General features: G+C 38.4%; 2 protein-coding genes across 4 annotated transcripts in view; one reads left to right on the forward strand and one right to left on the reverse strand.

Annotated features, from left to right (window-relative positions):
- Positions 1-24921, forward strand: part of LOC132159641 (pyruvate dehydrogenase E1 component subunit beta, mitochondrial-like) — a 77273-nt gene that overhangs the window by 28319 nt on the left and 24033 nt on the right. The gene's annotated exons all lie outside the window — the stretch shown is intronic.
- On the reverse strand, positions 1776-23192 carry LOC132159640 (pyruvate dehydrogenase E1 component subunit beta, mitochondrial-like). Of its 3 annotated transcripts, none has more exons than XM_059569209.1 (10): positions 23102-23192; positions 22947-23006; positions 10542-10649; positions 10395-10457; positions 10274-10309; positions 9906-10191; positions 9718-9828; positions 3260-3351; positions 2827-2968; positions 1776-2188 (listed from the first exon to the last, which is right to left on the reverse strand). In XM_059569209.1, exons 1-10 carry the CDS (start codon positions 23177-23179, stop codon positions 2043-2045), a joined length of 1122 nt encoding a protein of 373 aa, XP_059425192.1. In that variant the 5' UTR covers positions 23180-23192; the 3' UTR covers positions 1776-2042. The 3 variants fall into 3 exon arrangements, with proteins under 3 accessions (XP_059425192.1, XP_059425191.1, XP_059425193.1); XM_059569208.1 differs by having other exon boundaries at positions 10542-10652; positions 23102-23168; XM_059569210.1 differs by lacking the exon at positions 1776-2188 and adding an exon at positions 9146-9387 and having other exon boundaries at positions 2829-2968; positions 10542-10652; positions 23102-23186.

Consider the following 24921-nt stretch of genomic DNA (forward strand, 5'->3'; position numbering starts at 1 on the left):
TTCATGATTAACAAGAAATGGGGGGGGGGGGGTAAAATTACCATTTAAATTAATTAAACAATTTAACTACGTGACATTATAATAAAAAAACTATATTAAAATGTTCAGAACACATCCCTGTTATTCCACAAAGATCCGTTTTTTTTTAATTGCCATTTTATGTGTTTTATGATAATTGTATAACTTTTAATGTATGCAACAATACAAATATATTGAACTACAACACCATTTGATCTAAAGGTATCAAACCAACTGTAAAATATTCGGAATGTTATTCCCTATAATCCATATTTTTCAAATGTTTTATATACTGTACCCACTTAAATAAAATAAACTCTGACACTGTTTGAGATAAGGGTATCAAACCAGCTGTAATATATATGTGTGTGGGTGTGTGTTGTGTGTATGTGTGTGTTGTGTGTGTGTGTGTGTGTGTGTGTGTGTGTGTTGTGTGTATGTGTGTGTTGTGTGTATGTGTGTGTGTGTTGTGTGTATGTGTGTGTTGTGTGTTGTGTGTGAGTGTGTGTGTGTGTGTTTATGTGTATGCATGTATGTAAGGTGTTCCATTTTAATGTATTGAAATGGGTTTCACGACTGGGTAAAAAATTTCACTTCAAATGTTCAGTACTAATCATCAGATTAATGAACTGAAAATATACAGTTGGGGTGATAACTTTAGCATAAATGGTTTTCAAGTTTCATGGATATAAATGAGTTCAGTACTGTAAAAAAAAATTATAATAATTGAAAACCAAGCCTTGTGCATTATAGGGAATAATATTCTGAATATTTTACAGTTCTTTTGATACCTTTATCTCAAACGGTGTCAGAGGTGAATTCATTTAAGTGGGTACAGTACATAAAACATAAAAATATGGATTCAGTACTGTATATAAAAATAATAAAAGCATAAAATGAAAAACCAACTTATGCATTATATAGATATTTTTACAGTTGGTTTGATACATTTATCTCGAATGGCGTCAGAGTTTAATTAATTTAAGTGGGTGTAGTATATTAAACATGAAAAATATGTTTTCAGTATTGTATATAAAAACAATAAAGGCATAATAAAATAATAAATAAAAAACAAGACTTGTGCATTATAGGGAATAATATATAGATATTTTTACAGTTGGTTTGATAACTATATCTCAAACTGTGTTAGAGATTAATTAAAGTGGATACAGAATATAAAAACAATAAAGGCATATTTTGAAAAACCAAGCCAAGTGCATTATAGGCAATAATATATATTTATTTTACAGCTGGTTTGATACCCTTATCTCAAACAGTGTCAGAGTTTATTTTATTTAAATGGGTACAGTATATAAAACATTTGAAAAATATGGATTATAGGGAATAACATTCCGAATATTTTACAGTTGGTTTGATACCTTTAGATCAAATGGTGTTGTAGTTCAATATATTTATATTATCGCATACCGGCATACCATTTCTTGTTAATCATGAAACACACTCCTCCACCTTTGGATTTACCGGCCTCAGCTGTTCTGTCCATCCGTAAAACAGAGAAGTTATCAGGCGGCTTTGATTGATCTAATGTCTGTATTTTAATAAATGCTGCATTAAATGAATTTCAGGACTCTGTATAGGTCATTATCTCATTACATATTAATGTATGCAATGTTTTTATTGGAAAGATAGTTTTATAGGGTTATAAAAATGACCTGAGAATAACCATTAGGGAACGCTTAATTTCAATACTGCAAAATGTAATGAGATGAAAGAAATCACAAGCATTCTTACAACCCTTTTTGATTAAATTTTATTACTTTAGCCTACAGTAGAATTTAAGCATCATACTCATGCTTGGTTGTTTACAGCCATAAACGTTACCGTCATGACAAAACCTCCTTTTGGAGTCAAAATGAGTAAATTTAATGAAGGAAGAGCCATGTAACAGAAAGACCCATACAAGCTGAAACAGGACGCCCTTTTTCCCAAAACATTGATGCAGAAATGGGAGAGAACATGTAGTATTTCATATTTAACACGTCCTGGTAGGAAAATCTATTATGTTAAACATTCAAATTCTTTTTGACGGTGAAGACGATGTCCTTTATTTGCGGTAAGGTATTGTCCTCCAAATGCTTGGAGTATGGCATTGGAATATCTACACCTGTGACTCGGACTGCAGGGGCTTTAAGGTAACTGAAACCGGGACCTTGAATAAAAAAAAAAGGAAAAAAAGATATTATGAATCCATATACAAAGGAGAAAACAACGATGGGTATTCTTGAAATGACACACTCCCTAATTTTTATGAAAGTACATAAGTAAAATGAATCCTCCAACACAATGAGGTCATGCAACAAAAATACAGCATACTGATATTTAAATATGTTTCATACTAAAAAGCAAAGCAGTGTAAACTACATACTGTTCAGATATAAAAAAATTAATAAAATAAAAAGTGACATGACATTCAGCCAAGTATGGTGACCCATATTCAGAATTTGTGCGCTGCATTTAACCCATCCGAAGTGCACACACACAAACTGTGAACACACCCCCGGAGCAGTGGGCAGCCATTTATGCCACAGCGCCTGGGGAGCAGTTAGGGGTTCAGTGCCTTGCTCAAGGACACCTCAGTAGTGGTATTGCTGGCCCAGGACTCAAACCCACAACCCTATGGTTAGGAGTCAAACTCTCTAACCACTAGGCCACGACTTCCCTATTAGTGTACAGTATGCTAATGTTCCATTCTGAACTGCAATTGACTTAAAATAAGCATTTTTGTAATATTGATTGATAAATAAATAACAAAAAAAAGACATTTCAAAAATATATATAAAAAAATACCCTCCATAATTCGGGCAAGAATCTCTCCCCCGACTCCAGACTGAGGCCAGCCGCCCTCCACAGTGATGAGATGTTTTGTTTTCATTACGCTTGTTTCAATGGCTTCCATGTCCATAGGCCGGATTGTGCGCAGGTTGATCACCTACAGAAGAAAACACAGACGGGTCAAAATGTAAAGATTTAATTAAAAAATCATCTTAGTTCTTTCAATAAGTATATATAAATCGTGTTAAATGTGAGAGTAAATGTAAATGTCTCAAATTTTTGGAGAATTTCTTTCACTGCAGTTTAAATAAACACAAAACTGGTTCATTCATTTACAATGAATTAAAGCAGCTCTTCTGAATCCTTTAAAATGTGTATCAAGTGTCTATTTTACCCGAACTGGAAATGACACTTAAAACAATTTCAACATGAAAAAATAACGTCATACCTCACATTCGATCCCCTCCTTGGCCAAGACAGCAGCAGCATCCATACACCGACTGACCACGTGGGAATGAGACACCAGCGTGACGTGATTTCCTGCATCAAATGACAACATTAATTTGCAGAAATCAGTTTAGTCGCAATTAATGTCCGGCAACAATTGCAGTTATAGATTTTTCCCAGGGTAGAAATTAAAAATAATACTCAAAAAAGTTACATTTTTTAAATAGTAAACATTTAAACTAAATATACATATATAAATATTTTCACAAAATATGTCTGTTTCAGTCTGTTTAAAGGGATAGTTCTCCCAAAAAAAATTATTTTGTCTCACCCTCATGCCGTTCCAAGCCCATAAAACCTTTGTTTGTCTTCAGAACACAAATTAAGGTATTTTTGATGAATTCCAAGAGCTCTCTGGCCCTCCCATAGACTGCAAAGGAACTACCGTAATTTTACAAAGCTACGAGAGTACTTTTTGTGTGCAAAAGAAAACTAAAATTCACGACTTTGTTGAACAATTAGTCTTCTCTGCATCACCCTTGTGGCATTTTGGAGAGTTTCACTGTCACAGCCGCTGTACTTCACTACTCCTTCGGCCGTGTTTTGTGTTCCCTCTACAGGCATTTACAGGGGAAATCAGATGAATTGGCCACACTGGTGCACATGTGTGCCTTGATATAAAGGTGTCTTCCTGGTTACTCTCAGTGGGGCGGATCAATTCATCATTGCAATGGCTGGCGTAAATTGTTGAATAAATTCGTTTTTTTTTTTTTCAGGGTTCCCACTCTTTGGTTAACATCAAACCCAAGGACCTTTCAAGGACTTTCCGGGTCCAATATCCTCAAATTCAAGGACTTAATGTGGGGACAGATTTCAAGTGAGCGCAAGGTTACCTTGTGTTACCTTGTAAGATACATTGTAACAGTTTTCATGTGTCAAACACAACTATACAAAATAGAATTTTTCATTTTTTTGCATTTACTTTTGTCCATATGACCATGACCAACATATTTCTGTTTTGCATAAAACTGAAGAATATTCATTACATCCTATACCGTATTCTAAAATGATCTGATATTACCTTTTGCATGGATTTTATTGAAACATGATTTCTACAGGTAACATCAAATCTAATTTAATGCTTTTTAATAACATTAAAAAAATGTTTAAAGCCATACACGACCCATTTATTACAAATATAATAAAAATATCGGTATCTGTACTCAGTATCGACAAGTACCAGAAATAAAAGTATCGGTATTGGGAGATACTTGCCCGATACTGATACTTTTATTTTATAATAGAGCTGCTCTGTTGTAGTGACTTAGTACTGTAATGACGCGCTTTGCTGTGCTAATGAAGGGTACCACTCTTTATAAATTTCTTGTGATATTTTTCACAAATAGAAGTTGCGTTTTGTTTTGTTTTATTATCTGAAATGTGCTGCAATTTATATTCCAAAGCCACTCATATAATGCAGAAACACTCAAGCAAGCAAAACAAGTGCAACGCGTGCATGTATTTGTACTGGTGCAGAACGAGAGGGACAGTAGTAGTGTCCTGCCTAGCACATTATACACAGGCTGCTAGATTCCCTTTTGCCAGAAAGTCATGTATGCCTAAGGTTGAAAATAAATGATGTTTATAGTGAATGCCCCAATAAATTATCTTTTTTAACGATTTAGTTTTAATCTAAATGTGTGTGCTAAGTAAGTGAACATCAATGATCACACAACAGAAATGCACAAACGTGCTTGCTCTCTCTCTCTCTCTCTCTCTCTCTCTCTCTCTCTCTCTCTCCCCCCCTACCTTTAAGTAACTTGTGCATTGTTTTACTTACTTGTTTTTGACATATCTGACCAAACTAAAAACTTTCCAGTGATGAAATGTATATTCAACCGACAAGCTCGCGCATCTCCGCTGCTACGCACTCAATCCACTCAGCATGCTTTATCAGCACGCACATGTCAGCTATACAGGCGTTAATACTGAATGTTTAACATTATATTCAATGCAAAGATATCCTAACTTAATCTCTAATAACTCTATTCTGTTGTTCTGTTGTTGGTGTTTCTTTGTCTGAATATGGCACTTATCACATGCTGTGTGGTATTGGCGTTTGGTATCGGGGCATTTTAACGAGTACGAGTACAGGAGCTCAGTATCGGCCCGATACCAGTGCATCCCTAATATAAATACTTTAGAAATGTTGGCCCATATTGATAGGACAGCATCTTGCAGTTGATGGAGATTTGCGTGATGCACATCCAGGGCACGAAGCTCCCGTTCAACCACATCCCAAAGATGCTCTATTGGGTTGAGATCTGGTGACTGTGGGGGCCATTTCAGTACAGTGAACTCATTGTCATGTTCAAGAAACCAATTTGAAATGATTCGAGCTTTGTGACATGGTGCATTATCCTGCTGGAAGTAGCCATCAGAGGATGGGTACATGGTGGTCATAAAGGGATGGACATGGTCAGAAACAATGCTCAGGTAGGCTGTGGCATTTAAACGATGCCCAATTGGCACTAAGGGGCCTAAAGTGTGCCAAGAAAACATCCCCCACACCATTACACCACCACCAGCAGCCGGCACAGTGGTAACAAGGCATGATGGATCCATGTTCTCATTCTGTTTACGCCAAATTCTGACTCTCAAATCTGAATGTCTCAAAATCGAGACTGATTAGACCAGGCAACATTTTTCCAGTCTTCAACTGTCCAATTTTGGTGACCTCGTGCAAATTGTAGCCTCTTTGTCCTATTTGTAGTGGAGATGAGTGGTACCTGGTGGAGTCTTCTGCTGTTGTAGGCCATCCGCCTCAAGGTTGTGCGTGTTGTGGCTTCACAAATGCTTTGCTGCATACCTCAGTTGTAACGAGTGGTTATTTCAGTCAAAGTTGCTCTTCTATCAGCTTGAATCAGTCGGCCCATTCTCCTCTGACCTCTAGCATCAAGGCATTTTCTCCCACAGGACTGCCACATACTGGATGTTTTTCCCTTTTCACACCATTCTTTGTAAACCCTAGAAATTGTTGTAAGTGACAATCCCAGTAACTGAGCAGATTGTGAAATACTCAGACCGGCCCGTCTGGCACCAACAACCATGCCACGCTCAAAATTGCTTAAATCACCTTTCTTTCCCATTCTGACATTCAGTTTGGAGTTCAGGAGATTTTCTTGACCAGGACCATACCCCTAAATGCGTTGAAGCAACTGCCATGTGATTGGTTGATTAGATAATGATCCTTTAGTTGAGTATATATATATATATATATATATATATATATATATATATATATATATATATATATATATATATATAAATAATATTCCTCAATATTACTATTACTGCAGCCTTAATGAGCAGAAGATACTTGTTTAAAAAACGTTAAAAAAAACTTGTGATCAAAGCTGAATTTTCAGCATTATTACTACAGTCTTCAGTGTCACATGATCCCTCAGAAATCATTCTAATATGCTGATTTGCTACTCTGTTATGATTATTGGTGCTCAGTCATTAATAACAGTTCTTATTATCAAAATGGAACACATTTTTTTCTGCTCCAAATTTTTGTTTAAATCTTGAGAGATTTTTGAATGGCAATACTGTATACTATGATTTCCACAAAAAAAAAAGAAAAAAGAAAAAAATAATTAGCACAACTGTTTTATATATTGACAATCAGAAATGTTTCTTGAGCAGCAAATCAGCATATTAGAATGATTTCACTGAAGACTGGATTAATGATGCTGAAAATTCAGATTTGAATCTCACGAATAAGTTACATTTTAAAATTTATTTATTTATTTATTTATTCACATTAAAAAAACAGTTATTATACATTTAAATAATATTCCACAATATTAATGTTTTTATTGTATGCTTGACCAAATAAATAAAGCCTTAGTAAGGATAAGAAACTTATTTCTAAAACATAAACTTTGAGCAGTTATAGGCCTGTTTTAAATTTACCATATAATTTGATAGTAATGCAATGATAATAATCTTGGATACATGAGAAAATCTTCATAATTTAAATCCCTTCTATATCAGTTCTTACTGAAATCAGCATATTTGTGATATTAAATTGATTTGCAATGTGTTTTTAATCTAAAGAAAGGGCAATTCTTTAAAATTTTTCTTAATCTTATAAAAATGTTTGCATTATCTTTCAAATTCTTACATTCCATTAAGGTATTGACATTTACATTGCAAAATTACAAATATATGAATAATGTTATGAGCTTAGTGTTATAAATCATTTTTAATATACAAGTATGAAAAGTTGGAAAAAAAATGCAATGATACTTTAAAATATAAGAGTAAACCTCCAGTAGGTCGAGTCAAGTGACTGTGTTAATTAGTGAACATTAGAATCATTAGTTCAAGTGATTCATTCAGATGGATGATTCATTTAACAATAAAAAACAAATGCTGGCTTCATCTGAAATGGCATACTTCCCTACTATATAGCATGCAAAAAGCAGTAGGCGAAGTTTGAATCTTCTGTGTTCATAAAAGAGTAGGATTCAGACATACGTATACTTAATTTGCATTCTAATATACCTACTTACCTACTATATAGTAGGGAAAAAGAGTATGTGAAGTAAGAAATACGTTCAAAATCCAGCTGGGCTTTTGTTCTTTTGTTCTTCCAGAAGACCTGGCGCACATCATCCTCGCAGATTTGAAGGGGGGTGGGGGGGGGGGGTGATTGGAGGAGGTGTTAACGGTTGTGTAGGGAGATGGTCAGAATGGTTGTGGGGGGTTTCAAATCTACAATAAAACTCATTCAGGTCGTCAGCAAGTCATTGATTTGCCTCAGTGCAGGGGGATGATGTCTTGTAGTTTGTGATGGCTCTCAGCCCTTTCCACACTGAAGTTGAGTCGTTGGAAGTAAACTGGTCTTCCAACCTTTTAGCGTAGGTCCTTTTAGCTGCTCTAATCTCTTTGTTCAGTGTAAATGGGGACAAGACTCTGTCCCCATTTCTGTAGGCATCCTCTTTGAAAAAGAAAAAAAAGTTGTGACATTTGCCAAGTATGGTATCCCATACTCAGAATTGTTGCGCTGCATTTAACCCATTCAAGTGCACTCACAGCAGTGAGAAGTGAACACACACCCGGAGCAGTGGGCAGCTATATATCCAGCACCCAGGGAGCAACTGGGGGTTCAGTGTCTTGCTCAAGGGCACTTCAGTCATGGGTAATGAGGGTGGAAAAGAGCGCTGTTCATTCACTCCCTCCACCTACAACTCCTGTCAGCACCGGGACTCAAACTGGCGACCTTCTGTTAACTAGTCAAAGTCTCTAACCATTAGGCCACAGCTGCCCGAAGATGTCTGAGTTTTGCTGTAAACCATGGCTTATTGTTGAATGTTAAATAAATCCTGGTAGGACTGCATATATCCTCACAAAAACTAATATAGCATGTCACAGTCTCTATGAGTTCGTCCAGATCGGTGGTAGCAGCTTGAAAATCACTCCAATCAGTGAGGTCAAAAAAAGCTTGTAAATCCTGCACTGTTTCATTGGTCTATCTCTTCACAGTCTTTACTACAGGTTCAGCAGATTTAAGTTTCTGCTTGCAAGTCAGTATAAGATGAACCAGGCAGTGATCAGAGAGCACCAAAGCTGCTCGTGGAACAGAGTGATATGGATTCTTTATTGTGGTGTAATAGTGATCCAATTTATTATTGACTCTGCTGGGACATGTAACATGCTGTCTGTATTTTGGTAGTTCATGGGAGAGATTGGCTTTATTTTAGTCCCCACGAACGATTAAAACAGACTCCGGGTGTTGTTGTTCTGTCTCTGTGATCTGATCAGCAAGTTTCTGTAAAGCCAGGCTTACGTGCGCTTGCAGAGGGATGTAAACACTCACCAGAATGAACGAGTGAAACTCCTGTGGCAAATAGAACAGCTTTGAGTTAACAAAGAGCACTTCTAGATCTGAACAGCACATCTTCTTTAACACAGTTACATCTGTACACCGCCTTTCATTGATGTAAAAGCATGTCCCGCCACCGCGATTTCCTTGATGATTCTGCGTCGCGATCTGCTCTAACAGCGAAAAGTCCTGCAGATGGAGCGCGCAGTCTGGAATGGCGTCAATCAGCCAGGTTTCTGTGAAACAGAGCAGCAGAGTGTGAGAAAACACTTATTTGTCTGAGAGAGAAGAAGGAGTTTGTCCATTTTGTTGGTGGAGAGCGGAGATTTGCCAGATGGATGCTAGGCAACCGCGCTTCCTGAGTCTGAAAAGCGCCCCGGACTCGCTTCCCCCGTCTGCGCATCCTGAAGCATTTGATCAGCGCTGCTGCTCCGCCGACAACAACGTTCAGTAAAACGTCCGAATAATTGAAATCCGGTAAAAGATTAGAATAGTTTTATATGTGATATAATACTATTACTTCTACTATTATATACTCAGCTTTTTAAACTCAAAACATCACCCACCTTTTCTTTCAATCTTAGCTTTTCCGATTGGGATGAGGAAGTCTTTTGACTGAGACTCTTCAGACATCTCAAATGGCACACTGTACATAATCTCATTCTCCAAAAACACCACTGAAAGAGACATGATATGATAGTCAGAGCAGCCTTCACTTGCTGTGATCATCATCTTCACACAGGGAGGAACTCACCAGGGTTGTCGTCACGGATAGCTGATTTCAGAAGCCCCTTGGCATCCTCGGCGCTCCAGGGACTGACCACCTTCAGACCGGGAACGTGTCCATACCAGGCTGCAAAGCACTGGGAGTGCTGAGCCGCCACACCGGGCGCAGCTCCGTTGGGCCCACGGAACACAATTGAGACGGGCTGCAGGCCGCCAGACATGTAGTAGGTCTTGGCGGCAGAATTGATGATATGATCGACTGATTGCATGGAGAAGTTGAAGGACATGTACTCAACAACGGGCCTCAAACCGGCCTAAAATAGGATGTGATGGGATAGTTTGAGAACATGATGGAGTTTCACATTCTTTTATCAATGTTGTTACAGGAAAACTCACCATGGCAGCACCAACAGCGATGCCAGTGAAGCCAATCTGAATTGAAAAATCAGGAAATTTTATTGAACATAATTGAAAACAAATATAGATTATTTTTGGACAAGTTTATCATCTTTCTCACCTCTGCAATTGGTGTGTCAATGATGCGTTTGTCACCGTACTTCTTCCAAAGGCCTCTGCTAACCTGCAACCCAACACAAGCAACTTTAGAAAAAGATTCTTGGGCATCACTGATAACTGAAGTATCATAAAAATATTTGCATCTAACCTTATATGCACCTTCAAACAGTGCTACTTCCTCTCCGAGGAGGAAAACACGTTCATCCCTCTCCAGCTCCTCATCCATGGCCTGCTTGATGGCATCTCGGACTGTTACCTGTATATAAATACAATAATTACTCTTTAGCATGTTTTATATTAATGAGATTTACATCATACCCAATACACTGTAACGAAAAGCATGGAAATACCATAGTACATGTCCAAAAAACATAGAAACACAATGGGACAAGTAAAAAAAAAAATACCATATGGTGTCATTATAAAATCCACATAGAACCATTATATACCAATGTATATGAAAACAAAGTAAAAACATAGTAAATATACACAGTAAAGTGCCATGGTAATCCTATGAAGTCCTAAAACCAAGATATTATCATTATACATGGCTTTACCATGGTAAAAACCAAATAGAAGAAATATGGCATTCAAGGGCAAGAAAAGTATTTAATATATAAAAACAAAAAACAATTATTTCTTTATCAGTTGCCCATTAAAAAATGAAAATGGTTTTAACTTGTGAAATGTCCAAAATATGCCTTAAAATAGAGTCAATAAGGTGACAAAAACATGACTTTACGATGTCCATGGTACGAAGTCGGCGCGTCCAGATGCACCGGCTTCTCTCGCTCCCAACAGAATGGTGTTTTCGTGTTTTTTGTCTTGTGAGTCGCAGTGTTTTTGTACGTCTTCATCGCATCAACTTGTCTTTAAGAGTGCATACAGCCGTGAGTTTCTGTTGGATGTCGGCAGAACCACATTTTTAGTTAAACTCTGTGCACGTGGAAGAGCTGAACTCTATCTGCTCCGGAGGTCTACACCATCACCAACCCCCACTACTGCATCTCGCCCACAGCGGAGGCGCCACAAGCGGCGTCAGATGAAGCAGAAAAGGGGTAAGCTTAGAGGTATCAAGGCTAGGTTAATGGCTAACCGACACAAGCCAGTCATCCCCACCATCTTACTGGCTAATATATGCTCTTTTGACAATAAACATAGACTACATCCGATTACTACACTCAACTCAGAGGACTGTAAGACACTGCTGTGTTTTTGTGTTAATGGAAACATGGCTTAGCAACAGCATTCCAGATGACGCTTTTCAGCTTGATCAGCTTACATGCTATGGAGCGGACAGAGCTCTCGTCGGGAGGAAAAACCCATGTCAGCAGGCTTTGTGTTTACATCAATGATGCATTGTGCCGTGATGCTGTTGTGATCTGCAAACACTGCTCACCCCTGGTGGAGTTTATGATTATTAAATGCCGGCCATTCTATCTGCAGAGGGAATATACTGCCATACTGCTCGTTTCTGTTTACATTCCTCCATACAACATCAACAGCAACAGGAACGATGCACTAAATTAACTTTACCAGCACATCAGTGAGCAGCAGCTCTGTCATGCTAATGCCTGCATACAGACCACTCATTAAAGTCGCCAAACCAGTTCACAAAAAGGATACAAGTGTGGCTGTAAGGGTCGTCAGAGGCTCTTCAGGACTGTTTTGGCACCACTGACTGGAATATGTTTAAGCAGGCTGCCACATACAATAACACCACTGACCTCCAGGAGTACTCAGAGACTGTCACTGCCTACATAAACAAGTGTATTGATTATGTAACAGTCACAAAGACTATCACTGTCTGGGCCAACCAGAAACCCTGGATGACAGGGGAGGTCTACGGACCCCTGAAGAAACAGAACGCTGCCTTAAGAACTGGAGATGAGGTGGGCCTGAGGACATCCAGGGCCAACCTATACTGTGGCATCAGAGAGGCTAAGAGACACTACTCCAGGAGGATAGCCCAACAATTCAGCGACAGCAGAGACACTGAGCCTGTGGCAGGGGATACAGACCATAACGGACTACAACCCCCCACCGCGGACCTGTGACAGCAACATCTCTCAGTTGAACGAGGTGAAAAACTTCTTGGCTCGCTTTTAGAAACAAAACAGCTCCACTGCACAAAAGACTCCACCTCCTCCCAGTGACCAGATGATGATGCTGACACCAGTGTTCACTTCACTGGTTTGCACTCTATCTGCCATGTGCCTTGCGCTGCTTTATTTAACTTTATTTTTATTTTTTATTACTTTTTTACATGCCCTTATTGTATAGTTGTATTTTATATTCTATATTTGATCTACATTTTTAGGCTCTACTGTTAGTGTTATCTGTATGCACCGAGGGTCTGAGAGTAACGCAATTTCAATTTTCTGTATGTATGTACTGTACATGTGGAAGAACTGACAATAAAGCAGACTTGACTTGTAATTTATGAAAAACTATCGCATGACCAAGGTATATACACAAATAATGTCCATTTAAACACTATAAATGTTCAAAATACCATATTATTACCATGGTACATAAAATAACATGGTTTTACCATGGTACACATGGAAAAATGTGGCATTACATGGTATATTACCAAAGAATGTCAATTAAAACATGACAAATGTCCACATTACCAAAGTACATAAAAACAAAATTAAAATTCATCATGGTTCTTAATACCATGTTATTACCCGAGCTGCAACTTCCCACTCTCTTTCGTGAAGCCAACAAGTGCAATAACCCCCAGCTGCAGAACCGCAGAACACTTACGTCACAGCAGTCTCAGGACAGCAGCGCCACGCCGGAAGTGTGCTGAGCAAAAGTTATCTTACTAAGCATAGCGCCTCATAGTGTTTTGGATCTTCTCAAAGTTTTAATCTACGTTGATGTCAAGTCATCATTTAATTTTTATAACAATTAAATCAGATGATAGATAGATAAAGTAGCTGATCAAAAACAGGGTGAGATTTATAAGGCTTTCATAAAACAAAGCTACTAATACAAATGACGTGTTGTCATATTCTTATGTAACTGAATGATATTCTACTATTTTAGAATGTTCCACAACAGCTGGCTGGCTCCGTTGACTGTTGGATCTTCATATTGATAGTGAGGAAAAGGAACATAAAGAAATATATGTATGTATATATATATATATATATATATGTCTAGGGCTGGGCGATGAATCAGCCTTTGAACGAATCGAATGAAAGACTCATAAGGACATTTACCGCCTCCTACTGCCAGTTTTAATTTCTTATTTAGAGTATTATTTCTTTAAAAAAACATTTACTCCAACCTGAATGACATACTTTCTTTTGTGGAATATAAAAGAAGGTATTTTGAAAATTTGGGTACCAACGCCTTCCATTGCATGAATGAAAAAACTGAGATGTTTCTCAAATTATCTTCTTTTATCTTGAATAGTTTATGTAAAGCCATTGTCGCCTAAACGTGTAATAAATTTTATGTTAAATTAAATAAATTATTTCTTTCGTTTGGGGGTATTTTCACAACCAAATGTAGTTTGTGATTAATTAGATCAATTAATAGACACATAATGTAATTCATTTGATGAAATGAAATGTTATCATCTGACAGTCCTAATATACAGGTGCTGGTCATATAATTAGAATATTATCAAAAGTTTATTTCACTAATTCCATTCAAAAAGTGAAACTTGTATATTATATTCATTCATTACACAGAGACTGATATATTTCAAATGTTTATTTCTTTTAATTTTGATGTTTATAACTGACAACTATAATACAATCTCAAGTTCAGTATCTCAGGAAATTAGAATATTGTGAAAAGGTTCAATATTGAAGACACCTGGTGCCACACTCTAATCAGCAAATAAACTCAAAACACCTGCAAAGCCTTTAAATGGTCTCTCAGTCTAGTTCTGTAGGCTGCACAATCATGGGGAAGACTGCTGACTTGACAGCTGTCCAAAAGACAACCATTGACACCTTGCACAAGGAGGGCAAGACACAAAAGGTCATTGCAAAAGAAGCTGGCTGTTCACAGAGCTCTGTGTCAAAGCAGATTAATAGAGAGGCGAAAAAAATGTAAAAAGCAATAGTATTGCTTAGTGGGGTATTGCGATATGCCAGACCCAACAATGCAGAAGAGTTAAAGGCCACTATCAGAGCAACCTGGGCTCTCATAACACCTGAGCAGTGTCACAGACTGATCGACTCCATGCCACGCTGCATTGCTGCAGTAATTCAGGCAAAAGAAGCCCCAACTAAGTATTGAGTGCTTTGTATGCTCATACTTTTCATGTTCATACTTTCCAGTTGGCCAAGATTTCTAAAAATCCTTTCTTTGTATTGGTCTTAAGTAATATTCTAATTTTCTGAGATACTGAATTTGGGATTTTCCTTAGTTGTCAGTTATAATAATCAAAATTAAAAGAAATAAACATTTGAAATATATCAGTCTGTGTGTAATCAATGAAATAATAATCAAGTTTCACTTTTTGAATGGAATTAGTGAAATAAATAAACTTTTTGCTGATATGCTGATAGCTATATTGGTATCAGATCGATACAATTGTAATTGAATTGATATGTTAATTTAAATATCTCTCCTCTACGTTCATTATACTTTGCTCGTGTAATCTACCTCTACAATCCAAGTCAAGTCACTTTTATTGTCACATCACCACAGCACCTGTGCCTTGGTGAGTGAAATTCTTTTGAGCTTGCTCCAGAAATTGCAGAAACAATTAACATATAACCATACAGACTTCAACAGGTGAAAATGTGCAACATCCACATACATAATGTCAGTACACACAGTGTACTATTAGACATACTTACAGTTAACACTACACATTATACGCAATATGTATATACATACAGTTAGCACTACACATTATACACTATACACAGAATGTACAAGTTCTACATTATGTAAACAAAATATGCCAAGGTGGAACAGATTATACATGAACTGGGTACAGAAAATTTTATGGATGTGCATTGGATAGTATCCAGTGGTAAAAGGTAGATTATTGTATTAAATGCAGTCCAGTGTTGAACTGTTGGAGTTAAAGTGCAGTGTGTGGCATACCATATTGTGGGAGTATGCTGTACAGTGCTGTAGGGTGTATTTGTTCTGACTGTTCATCAGTCTGATAACCTGAGGGAAAAAGCTATCCCTCAGTCTGCTAGTGCGGGATCGAATGCTGCGGAGATGTCTTCCTGAGGGTAGCAGAGAGAACAGTCTGTGGAACGGGTGGCTGGAATCACTGATGATCCTCCGGGCTTTCCTTATACAATGTGTAACACTAATGAGCGGATGGTATTCAACCATCTTTCAATATTAATGAATCCTGACTCTCTAACACATTCTGCACTCAAAGACCAGAACTTAAAAAAAAAAAAATATCCCGGCGGGGTGACAGTTATTACACACACACACACACACACACAAACACACGAGCATTTCTGGCTCACACACGAACCTTTTTGATAAAACTACCTCTAAATGTATTTAATTGTATCTCTTTATGTGCTTAGATGTCTTCGGTGGCATAGTGGAACAGATATAATGTTTACTGTGTGTTTAATCAAACTTTATATGCATGTAGTTAGGAACAACTATGTATCTCTGTATCCCTGACTCGCAAAGTTATAGTTTATGATGTCTGTATAATCGTAAAAACCCGACTGTGGCGAATCGCAACGGCAAATTACAAAAAAGATGCATTGTTTCAGAAGTACAATCTTTCTGAGGAAAAATTTTTAATTTTGCCATCGCCATAAATTAGAAATCAGCAGACAAAGAAGATTTTTCCCGCCTCAGTTTCTCACACTTCATTGGTTCATACGGAACGATAGGTGTAAACCACTGATCTATAATATAGAACTGGATTGCTCATGACGTCATGAAAGTGAAGCCGCCGCGCCGCCATATTGGTAATCCCTAGTGTGCGTAAACGTTCTATTGAATTAATAGGAAATTGTGTGATTTTAATTAGAAAACATCACCTAACAAGTCAGCACTTACAAATCTGAAGTATTTCTGTACATTATTACAAAGCAAACACCCTAGGCATGTAAACGGTTATTATTTTAAATGTCGCGAATTTCCCCTACTTATTAAAAAGCTATGTTAATTAAAGTAGTGAGCATAATGAACACCATAAACATCAGACACGACCTCAACATATATAACAAACTACAAACTGCTCATTCTGATAAATAACTGACTATATACAGTACGGATTTAAAGACATAAACTTTATAAAGCTTTATTTCCAAGATATTAAGTTAAGCTTTTCATGTATAGAGCAATATTAAAAACATAATTGTATTATTCATTGTAATAAATCCAATTAATTTCTGATACTAATACGTTCATGTTTAATAATTCCTGAATAATTATGTTCATAAAGAAATAAGCCATTTTTTGTGTTTGATCAGTTACCTCTGTCGTCAGTGGGCAAAAGACACACCCACCTTAACGGTTTAAATGTATCGCTTATCCTGCCGCAAAAGACCATAAACACTGCATATAACATCTGAAGTAAACATTAATTTACATACACGTAACAAAAAACAAGTCCCGTTTGAATGATTTGCTTCAAATTGAGTTATTTTAGGACAGCGGTTTGAATGTGACTCAATGGTGCTCTCTGCTGGTAGGGATTAGTAAAATGGCGGATCGAACACTTCCGGTGGCTTCACTGTCTGTTGGCAGTTTAGAACGAGATGAGCGATCCAGTCATATATATAGATCAGTGGTGTAAACCTACCTTTCCATAAAAACAAAGGAAAACCCTTGTTCTTGGCATTAGAGCTGAAGATCTTTGCCCGAACCCGACGGGACCCGAAGGGACCCGACGGGTTCGGTCGGGTTCGGGTTTAATTTATATAATCTTACACGTGCTCAGGCTGGGCTCGGGCTTGCGCTTCGGTTTGTGAGGTAAACGAGCGGTCATGTGATGTGTTTCGATTAGCGCGAGAATGAAGGCTGAGTAGGAGAAACAGAGGCTTGCCTCTGGCGATTACGTTTTGGTAGCACCAGCAACTAAAGCAAAGTCTGAAGCTTGGAAAAGTTTTGACCGTGTTTATAATGAGAATAATGAGTGAATAATGACCGCACCATTAGTGAGCGCAGGAACGCGCTGAAGACATCTACAGAGGATTCAATCATTTTCCTCCACAAAAACATGTAGACCTAGCCTAATCTCTGTGAGTAAAGGTTTTTCAAATGATAACTAAATATTCATTGAGTATTAAATGCATAATTAAATGCATAATGTGGACAGAGTATTTACGTTGGCATTATTATTTTATTAAATATCATCTGCTAGTGCGAAGCAAATCCGGCAGAGCCTTTATCTTAATTTCGTTATTGCCAAATACCCATCTTAATTTAAAATGTATCTTAATTTAATTTGTTAAAAATGACTCGTTTTTATTGGTGCGTTGGTCTATTTATAGGTTAAATGAGCCTATGGGCCCTATTTTAACGATCTGAAACGCAAGTGTCAATGCGCCACTGACTTTAGACTAGGTTTTTTCTGGTCAGTGGCGCAATTGTTTAATGGAACAGCAAAATAGCACCAGGGATTTTTTGCGCCGGAACAGGCCTCCTTTTTTGCGCTGAACCGCCCAGGGAGCGCAAGTTCATTCACTAGTTTAGCGACGTGCTTCTGTGGAGGGAAAAGCCCGCTTTGCGCGGGTGCAAAATAGGAATGACACATGCGTCGGTGTACAAAGTCAATTGCGCTGGGTGCAAGATAGGGCCCTATGTCTAGAATGCTGAGATGTTACGATGTCACAGAGGACTTATTTTATTTCTTTATTCCAACTTCCAAGTGGTCTAGTCTACGTTAGTGTGACGAGTGGGGCGGGGCCGAGGGATGTGGGAACACGAGCGAGGCCGGTGGAGTGATTGGGAAATCAGCGACACCTGCGACCCGCCACCGGTCTTGAGTCCCACAGAGGAGATGGAAGGACATAAAACTGGAGCGACGACAGTGAAGGACGAGAGAGGACCAGGCCTGGGCTTTAGTTTATGTTTTGCTTTTTTATTTGAGCGCATCAGTCGTCCGTGACGGGCTGGTGCGCTGTTTTGTGTTTATTTTGGTATTATTAAAATGTCAATTTGATTGTCCGCCGGTTCCCGCCTCCTTCTTCCCGATGATTATGGAGTTTTTATTATTACAGTTAGTTATGGATAAATTATGTTAACACATGTATAAATGACTCATTATTGACAAAAGGCAAAAGAGCTGTGTGTGTGCGCACATTTGAATAATGTGGGGCTGTACACGGGTTCGGGCTTTTAAAAAGCTGTCAATCAAAATGTACTTGTCGGGCTCGGGCCGATACCTGTCGGGCTCGGGTCCTGTCGGGCCTAACTTTTAAGGCCCAATTACAGCTCTACTTGGCATTCCGCCAGAGAAAAAAGGGGGTTCTCAGCTTCGCGATCGGACTTCTCAAGAAGTCTCTCCGTTTGTTCTTCTTTACTTTTTCGTTTTATCTTAGCTTTTCTTTATATTTGACTTCGTTCATTTGTCTTCACGAGCCAAACGAACTTGAGTCTAATCATCTTTTTCATCTTTTAATCATCTAATCATCAGTTTACATTCACGTTAACCATCGAGCTCGCGCATCATCTGCTCCGGAAAGAACAATGTAGAAGCTGCACCCACGGACAATTTGAACTCAGCTACACACAAGAGCCAGACGAAGCAAGTACTTTCTTATATCGCAACTTAAAATTGCTGTTTAAGGTTGTCTAGGCCATTCCATTTTTGTGAAATTATCCTATGACTTGGGGTCTCTTGCAAAGTTAACTGTTTGAAAATTGTCACTCTGAGATCTGCCTTCACTCTTTCTCTCTCTCTCGTTTCTCTCCCTCTCTATCTCATTACTATTCTCGTTCATTTATCTTGTTTAAATTGTACTGTTTGTTTGGCTATATACTCATATTTACTCTGTGTGAATTGTAGTTATGTACTCTTTAGACTGCTTTTATTAAATACAATAATTTGCTTGAATTGATCCGGTTTTATTGCTCATTAAATCGAAGTTCCTGAATCGTGTGATCTAAGCTACAAAGTTTCGTTTTCTTGGAATTAATTTCAGTAATCTAAATAGTACAGACACAGAAATTATTGTTTTTCCTGATCAGAAGATTAATATTGATTAATATTATTGATTTTTGATAAGGAAGTCTAGCATCCAGTTCGCGGGACGAACAGATTGTCTAGATAACTTAAGTTAATTCTAGTAAAGGTTACCTTTAAATGATTTAATATTCCCTCTTTGGGTAATTTAATATTTGTAAGCAATAAGCACATCATATTCATAGACTCATGAATATTCACTTCATTTGAGTTAATTTTTCCCCAGAAAGTGATTGTTGCTACAACCGCCTGGTGTAGATGTCCTGGAGGGATGGAAACTCACCTCCAATAATGTGGCTGGCAGTTCGCATGACCCTTTTCAGAGCTTTACGGTTGCCAGCGGTGCTGTTTCCGAACCAGGCAGTGATGCAGCCCGTCAGGATGCTCTCTATTGTGCAAGTGTAGAATGTTCTGAGGATGCTGGGGCTCATTCCAAACTTCCTCAGCCGTCTCAGGAAGAAGAGGCGCTGGTGTGCCTTCTTCAGCACTGCATCAGTGTGTGTAGACCAGATGACATCCTCACTGATGTTAACGCCGAGGAACTTAAAGCTGCTTACCCGCTCCACATGTGTCTTGTCGATGGTGATGGGTGTGTGTTCTCTGCTCTGTCTCCTGAAATCCACCACCAGCTCCTTGGTCTTGTCGATGTTGAGTGAAAGATGGTTCTCCTGATACCATTTATTCAGGGTGCTCACCTCTCATCGTTGTTGGTGATCAGGCCTATCACAGTTGTGTCATCAGCGAATTTGACGATGACGTTGGAGCTGTGTGTGGCTGTACAGTCATGTGTGTACAGGGAGTACAGGAGTGGGCTGAGGACACAGCCCTGAGGAGCACCAGTGTTGAGTTAGGAGGCCATGATGGTCAGAGGCCAATGGACAAAATTAGCCAGGATGCTGAGGTCACACCATGAATTTTTAATGACCACAGAGAGTAAGGACCTCGGTTTAACGTCTCATCCGAAGGACGGTGCTTGTTGACAGTATAGTGTCCCCATCACTACACTGGGGTGCTAGGACTCACACAGACCACAGGGTAAGCACCCCCTGCTGGCCTCACTAGTACCTCTTCCAGCAAAAACCTAGTTTTCCCAGGAGGTCTCCCATCCATGTACTGACTAGGGCTGTCAACGAATATTCTAAATTCGAATATGTATTCGAATAGTTTAAAAAAACGAATTTCGAAGGTGAAAATTAATATTCTAATAAAAAAAAAATATGGAAAAAAATGCCCGCGGTAGTAGAGGCGTGGTCGTCTCCTTTGCAAGTGGGCGCGCCTGAGGGTTCAGGGACAGGTCACAGGAGTCGCACTGTCTGGCACAGCATCACTGCTGAAAGTTGACGCGTCTTCATGGAAGATGCCAGCAAGTGCAGAGCCCAACTCGACCGCAGCAGAGAAAGTGAGTTAAAATTGTTGACCCGCAAGATAAAGTTGTATGCAAGCTATTTAAGATACAGTTAGCATACCATTCGACCACTAGCAACATGAGGTCACATCTCAAAAATGTGCACCCAAATGAGCATGGCATAATGTGTGGAACTCCAGCTAAACAGTCACGTCTTGACACTTAACATTACTTTGCATCGCCCGCCACAAGCTCTTTGTCTGAAACGCGACAAGAGGCCATAACGGATAAAATAATTTCGTTCATTTGTAAGGACATGAGACCGATCAGTATCGCGGATGGGGCAGGCTTCGGGGAGTTCTGTCAAGCAATGGATCCGAGGTTTGATTATTTATCGTTTCATGTCAAGGAAAAGTTCCATGTTTACCACAGCACAGCTCACTCGGAGCATTCAATGTCAGTTCTATATGCTGTAAAACTTCAATTAATATTAATAATATTTGTTTCAATCACTGAATTAAGCCTGCTATATTTGGGACAACAGTCGTGACCTTAAATTGCTTGCACAAAAATGTGTTTGTTCATTTAAACCATTATGCGCAGAGAACGTGAGGGTGAGAGCGCTTGAGGTCTGCAGTCTTGGCCATTAGTTGATTTCGTTGTTTTTTGTGTAGGTAATACGTTGTCATATGTTTAAACTTAAATAGACTACCTATACAAGTAGTTATGTCTCTTTGTATTATTTTGTCCTGTTATTGACGTAATGCGTGTCATTGACAATATGCGCAGCCAGATGTTCGAATAGTTTGAATATTCGTGTGTTTTTTAGAGGGAATATTCGAACATTATTTTTGAGCAATTTTGACAGCCCTAGTACTGACCAGGCTCAGCCCTGCTAAGCTTCAGTGGGAAACCGGTCTTGGACTCCAGGGTGATATGGCTGCCGGTAATAATACTAAAATGGTGGTGTCTTGAAAAATGTTACACTTGAAAGGTGTCTTTTCCTTGCATAAGTTTTTCTCTGTCCAGAATACAAATACTTTGTATTCTGGCATGTCAAAAATATGACCAACAATTGGCCAAATAACCTTTTGTTTTCAATTCCAATACAAGGATAACATGGATAGCTTTCTCAGTGGGTACATGGACAAAAGGGGCCTCAAAATAAACTGCATGTTTCTTGAGTTTTGATTTGTTTTATTTTTATTTTATCAATTTTTATAATTATTGTTTAATGAGTTACTGTTTTGCTTTAACATTTGTTTTATTTTCTTTCTTTCTTTTTTCTAAAATATTTTGCTACTTATTTATGATAATGTGTATTTTGTAATTATAATATAATAAAATTCAAATATTAAAATCATCAAGCTTCCTCTTGTCTATCTACCTCATCTATCTATCTATCTATCATCTGATTAAATCCTTATAATAATATGCTGACTTGACATCAACGTAGATTAACACTTTAAAATTATATATTTTTTTCTTTCTCTCCTTGTTCTTGGTTTAACTTTTATTTTTCATTGTGTTATTGCTGTTTTCAGATAGTATGTTGTAAAGCACACTGGTCAACTCTGGTTGTATTAAATAGTGTTATATAAATACAATTGCCATTGCCATCCAAAACACTATGAGGCGCTATGCCTAGTAAGATAACTTTTGCTCCGCCCACTTCCGGCTTGACGCTGCTTGTCCTGAGACTGCTGTGACGTAATGGTTCTGGTTCTGCAGTTAGTGACTAAAATTGCAATTCATCGACTGGCCGCTTGAGGCTGGCTGCAAAAGGGAGTCAGTCCCATAGACTCCCCATGTTAAAATGCCCAACTTTACAACAGAAAAAAAAAACGTTTACAGCTTGGTTCAAAAAGAGATTTTAGCTACTTTTACCCTTCATGACAACTGTGAGGGGGTGAATTTTTATACAGTCTATGGTTTTACCACAGCACACACCCAAACACATACTAATATTCAACACATTTACAGGTGTTTTCTGAAGCTTTAGTGTTTAGTGTCATGCAGCATCTGTTTAAGGTGAGAGCAGCATCTCTGACCTGCACCGCAGCCGGCAGCGTCCTGTGAAACTCCCGCCGCAAAACTGCTGGAATGGCATTCTGAAAGACAAACACAATGCCATCAGTCTCAAAACTCTCATCTCATTGTTATGAGCGTAATATGTTGCTAATGTGTCATATTTCCACACATATACCTTCCCTGAACGCAGGATAGATCTCAGATAAGCCATGTTTGACTGTGTCCTCTGTCTGGGGGCTAGACTGTTATGCATGCGGTTTCAACCAATCAGAGGGCGAGTTGTGAAATCAGAATAGGACAGCGGCCAATCAGTGAAGTTGAAACATGACAGATCGGAAGTTGCGGTCAGACTGTTATTGGGCATTCAAGGGCAATCTTTTTATAGACAATTTCAAAATTAGATATACATAAAGGTTAGATGTCTAACAGCGGAGTCTAATGTCATCCCCGGCGGCCATCTTGTCACCCAGAGTCCCTACCAGCTGTCATCGACACCTCAAATGTCCTCATATGTCCTCTGCAGCAGGAGAAGATCTTCCATCCCCATCTGTTATCAAGGACCAAAGCTACCACCTGCTGACTTTAAAACACAATGGAGGTCTGGTGATTCCATCAGGAGTCACAGTGAGGATCGTCAGGGCAGCAGAGAGGGTCATTCGTCAGGCATCACCCAGTACCAGACGATCACAGCCCATCAAACTGCGAGAGGTCGTTTACATCGGAGCACATCTGTGAAACGCAGTATGGCATAGACAGCCACCACCATACGCTGTTAACATTAGTTATGTCCCTGTTTTTTAAGCTAAGGCTGCACCACATTGCTAAAATGACTAACCTTACCTTACAGAGCAACAACATGCGACAAAAGCTCAATAAAACTGTCCTTTTCAAAGGGCATAAACCCAAGCAATGTTTTTTGGGTCAATTTTTTACACAGTAGTTCTCTCTACAGGGTGGGGATTTCAACATGCAGCATTTCTTTATATATATTTGTAACAGGGAATCTTGTACCTATTTTTATTTCAAATAAATGTCACTTTTATAAGACTTTTGTGTAATTATTAAAACTTACACTTTTGTGTAATTATTCCATATTTTGTGTAGTGATTCTATATCAGAACCACTGACATACAATCCAAATACTCTACAAGAAACTTCCGAGTGCTACTTTTCATTTGAGACCAGGATTATTCTTCTACACCAAGAGGTTGCCACACAGTAAGCCTTTTATTGTCAGTATGCATTTTGGGTAACCAAAAGTCATGTGGGGAGTTTCCATAGGGCATTTTACAAAATGCATGAGCATACCTTGGCAAATAAATGGTCTACAGTACTCATATTTAATTCTATATTGATCTGCTTTTGCACACAGTTTCACAAGACCTGGTGCTTGGGCTCAGTTGTGTTTCTAAAATCATATCAAGTGACATAGAGGGCTGAAATGTGGTCAGTTGAGATGCTTGTTATCCGACAGAAAGAAAAAACAATATTCTAGCCTCTATAGCTCTGTGCCAGTACTTCACACAATTGTTCTGATTATTTCCTAAGAAACTACAGGGTCTCGGCTTTCTAAAGAGGTCAGACATTTGATGGTAGGCCAAAATAGCTGGGAACAGTGATCTCTGAAGTAGTTAAAATGCAATGGCGAGGGGAAAAGCCTAGTAAATGGCCCAACCCTGAAAAAGTTAAAATATACATGTAATAATTCAAATTATCATTTAGATCTATGATTTCAAAGATGTAAACAATCACAAAGGCGTTGGAACACTACTGCACATGTGTGGTCCTGAAGCATTTCCGGTAGCGCCATTTTTAAATCTCAGCTCGGTCGAAACAATAATTTACATTTTAAGTCTAGCGAAAACGCAAAAGTTGCAGTATTTAAAATAATAAAATTAATAATAATCGGTGATTGGAATGACACTTTTAATGTGACTGAGGCGCAAACTTACGAAGAACATTAAAAGTAGTCTTCCGGTCGCTCTGATTGATGCC

This window comes from Carassius carassius, chromosome 16, assembly GCF_963082965.1.
Source record: "Carassius carassius chromosome 16, fCarCar2.1, whole genome shotgun sequence".
Lineage (NCBI taxonomy): Eukaryota > Metazoa > Chordata > Actinopteri > Cypriniformes > Cyprinidae > Carassius > Carassius carassius.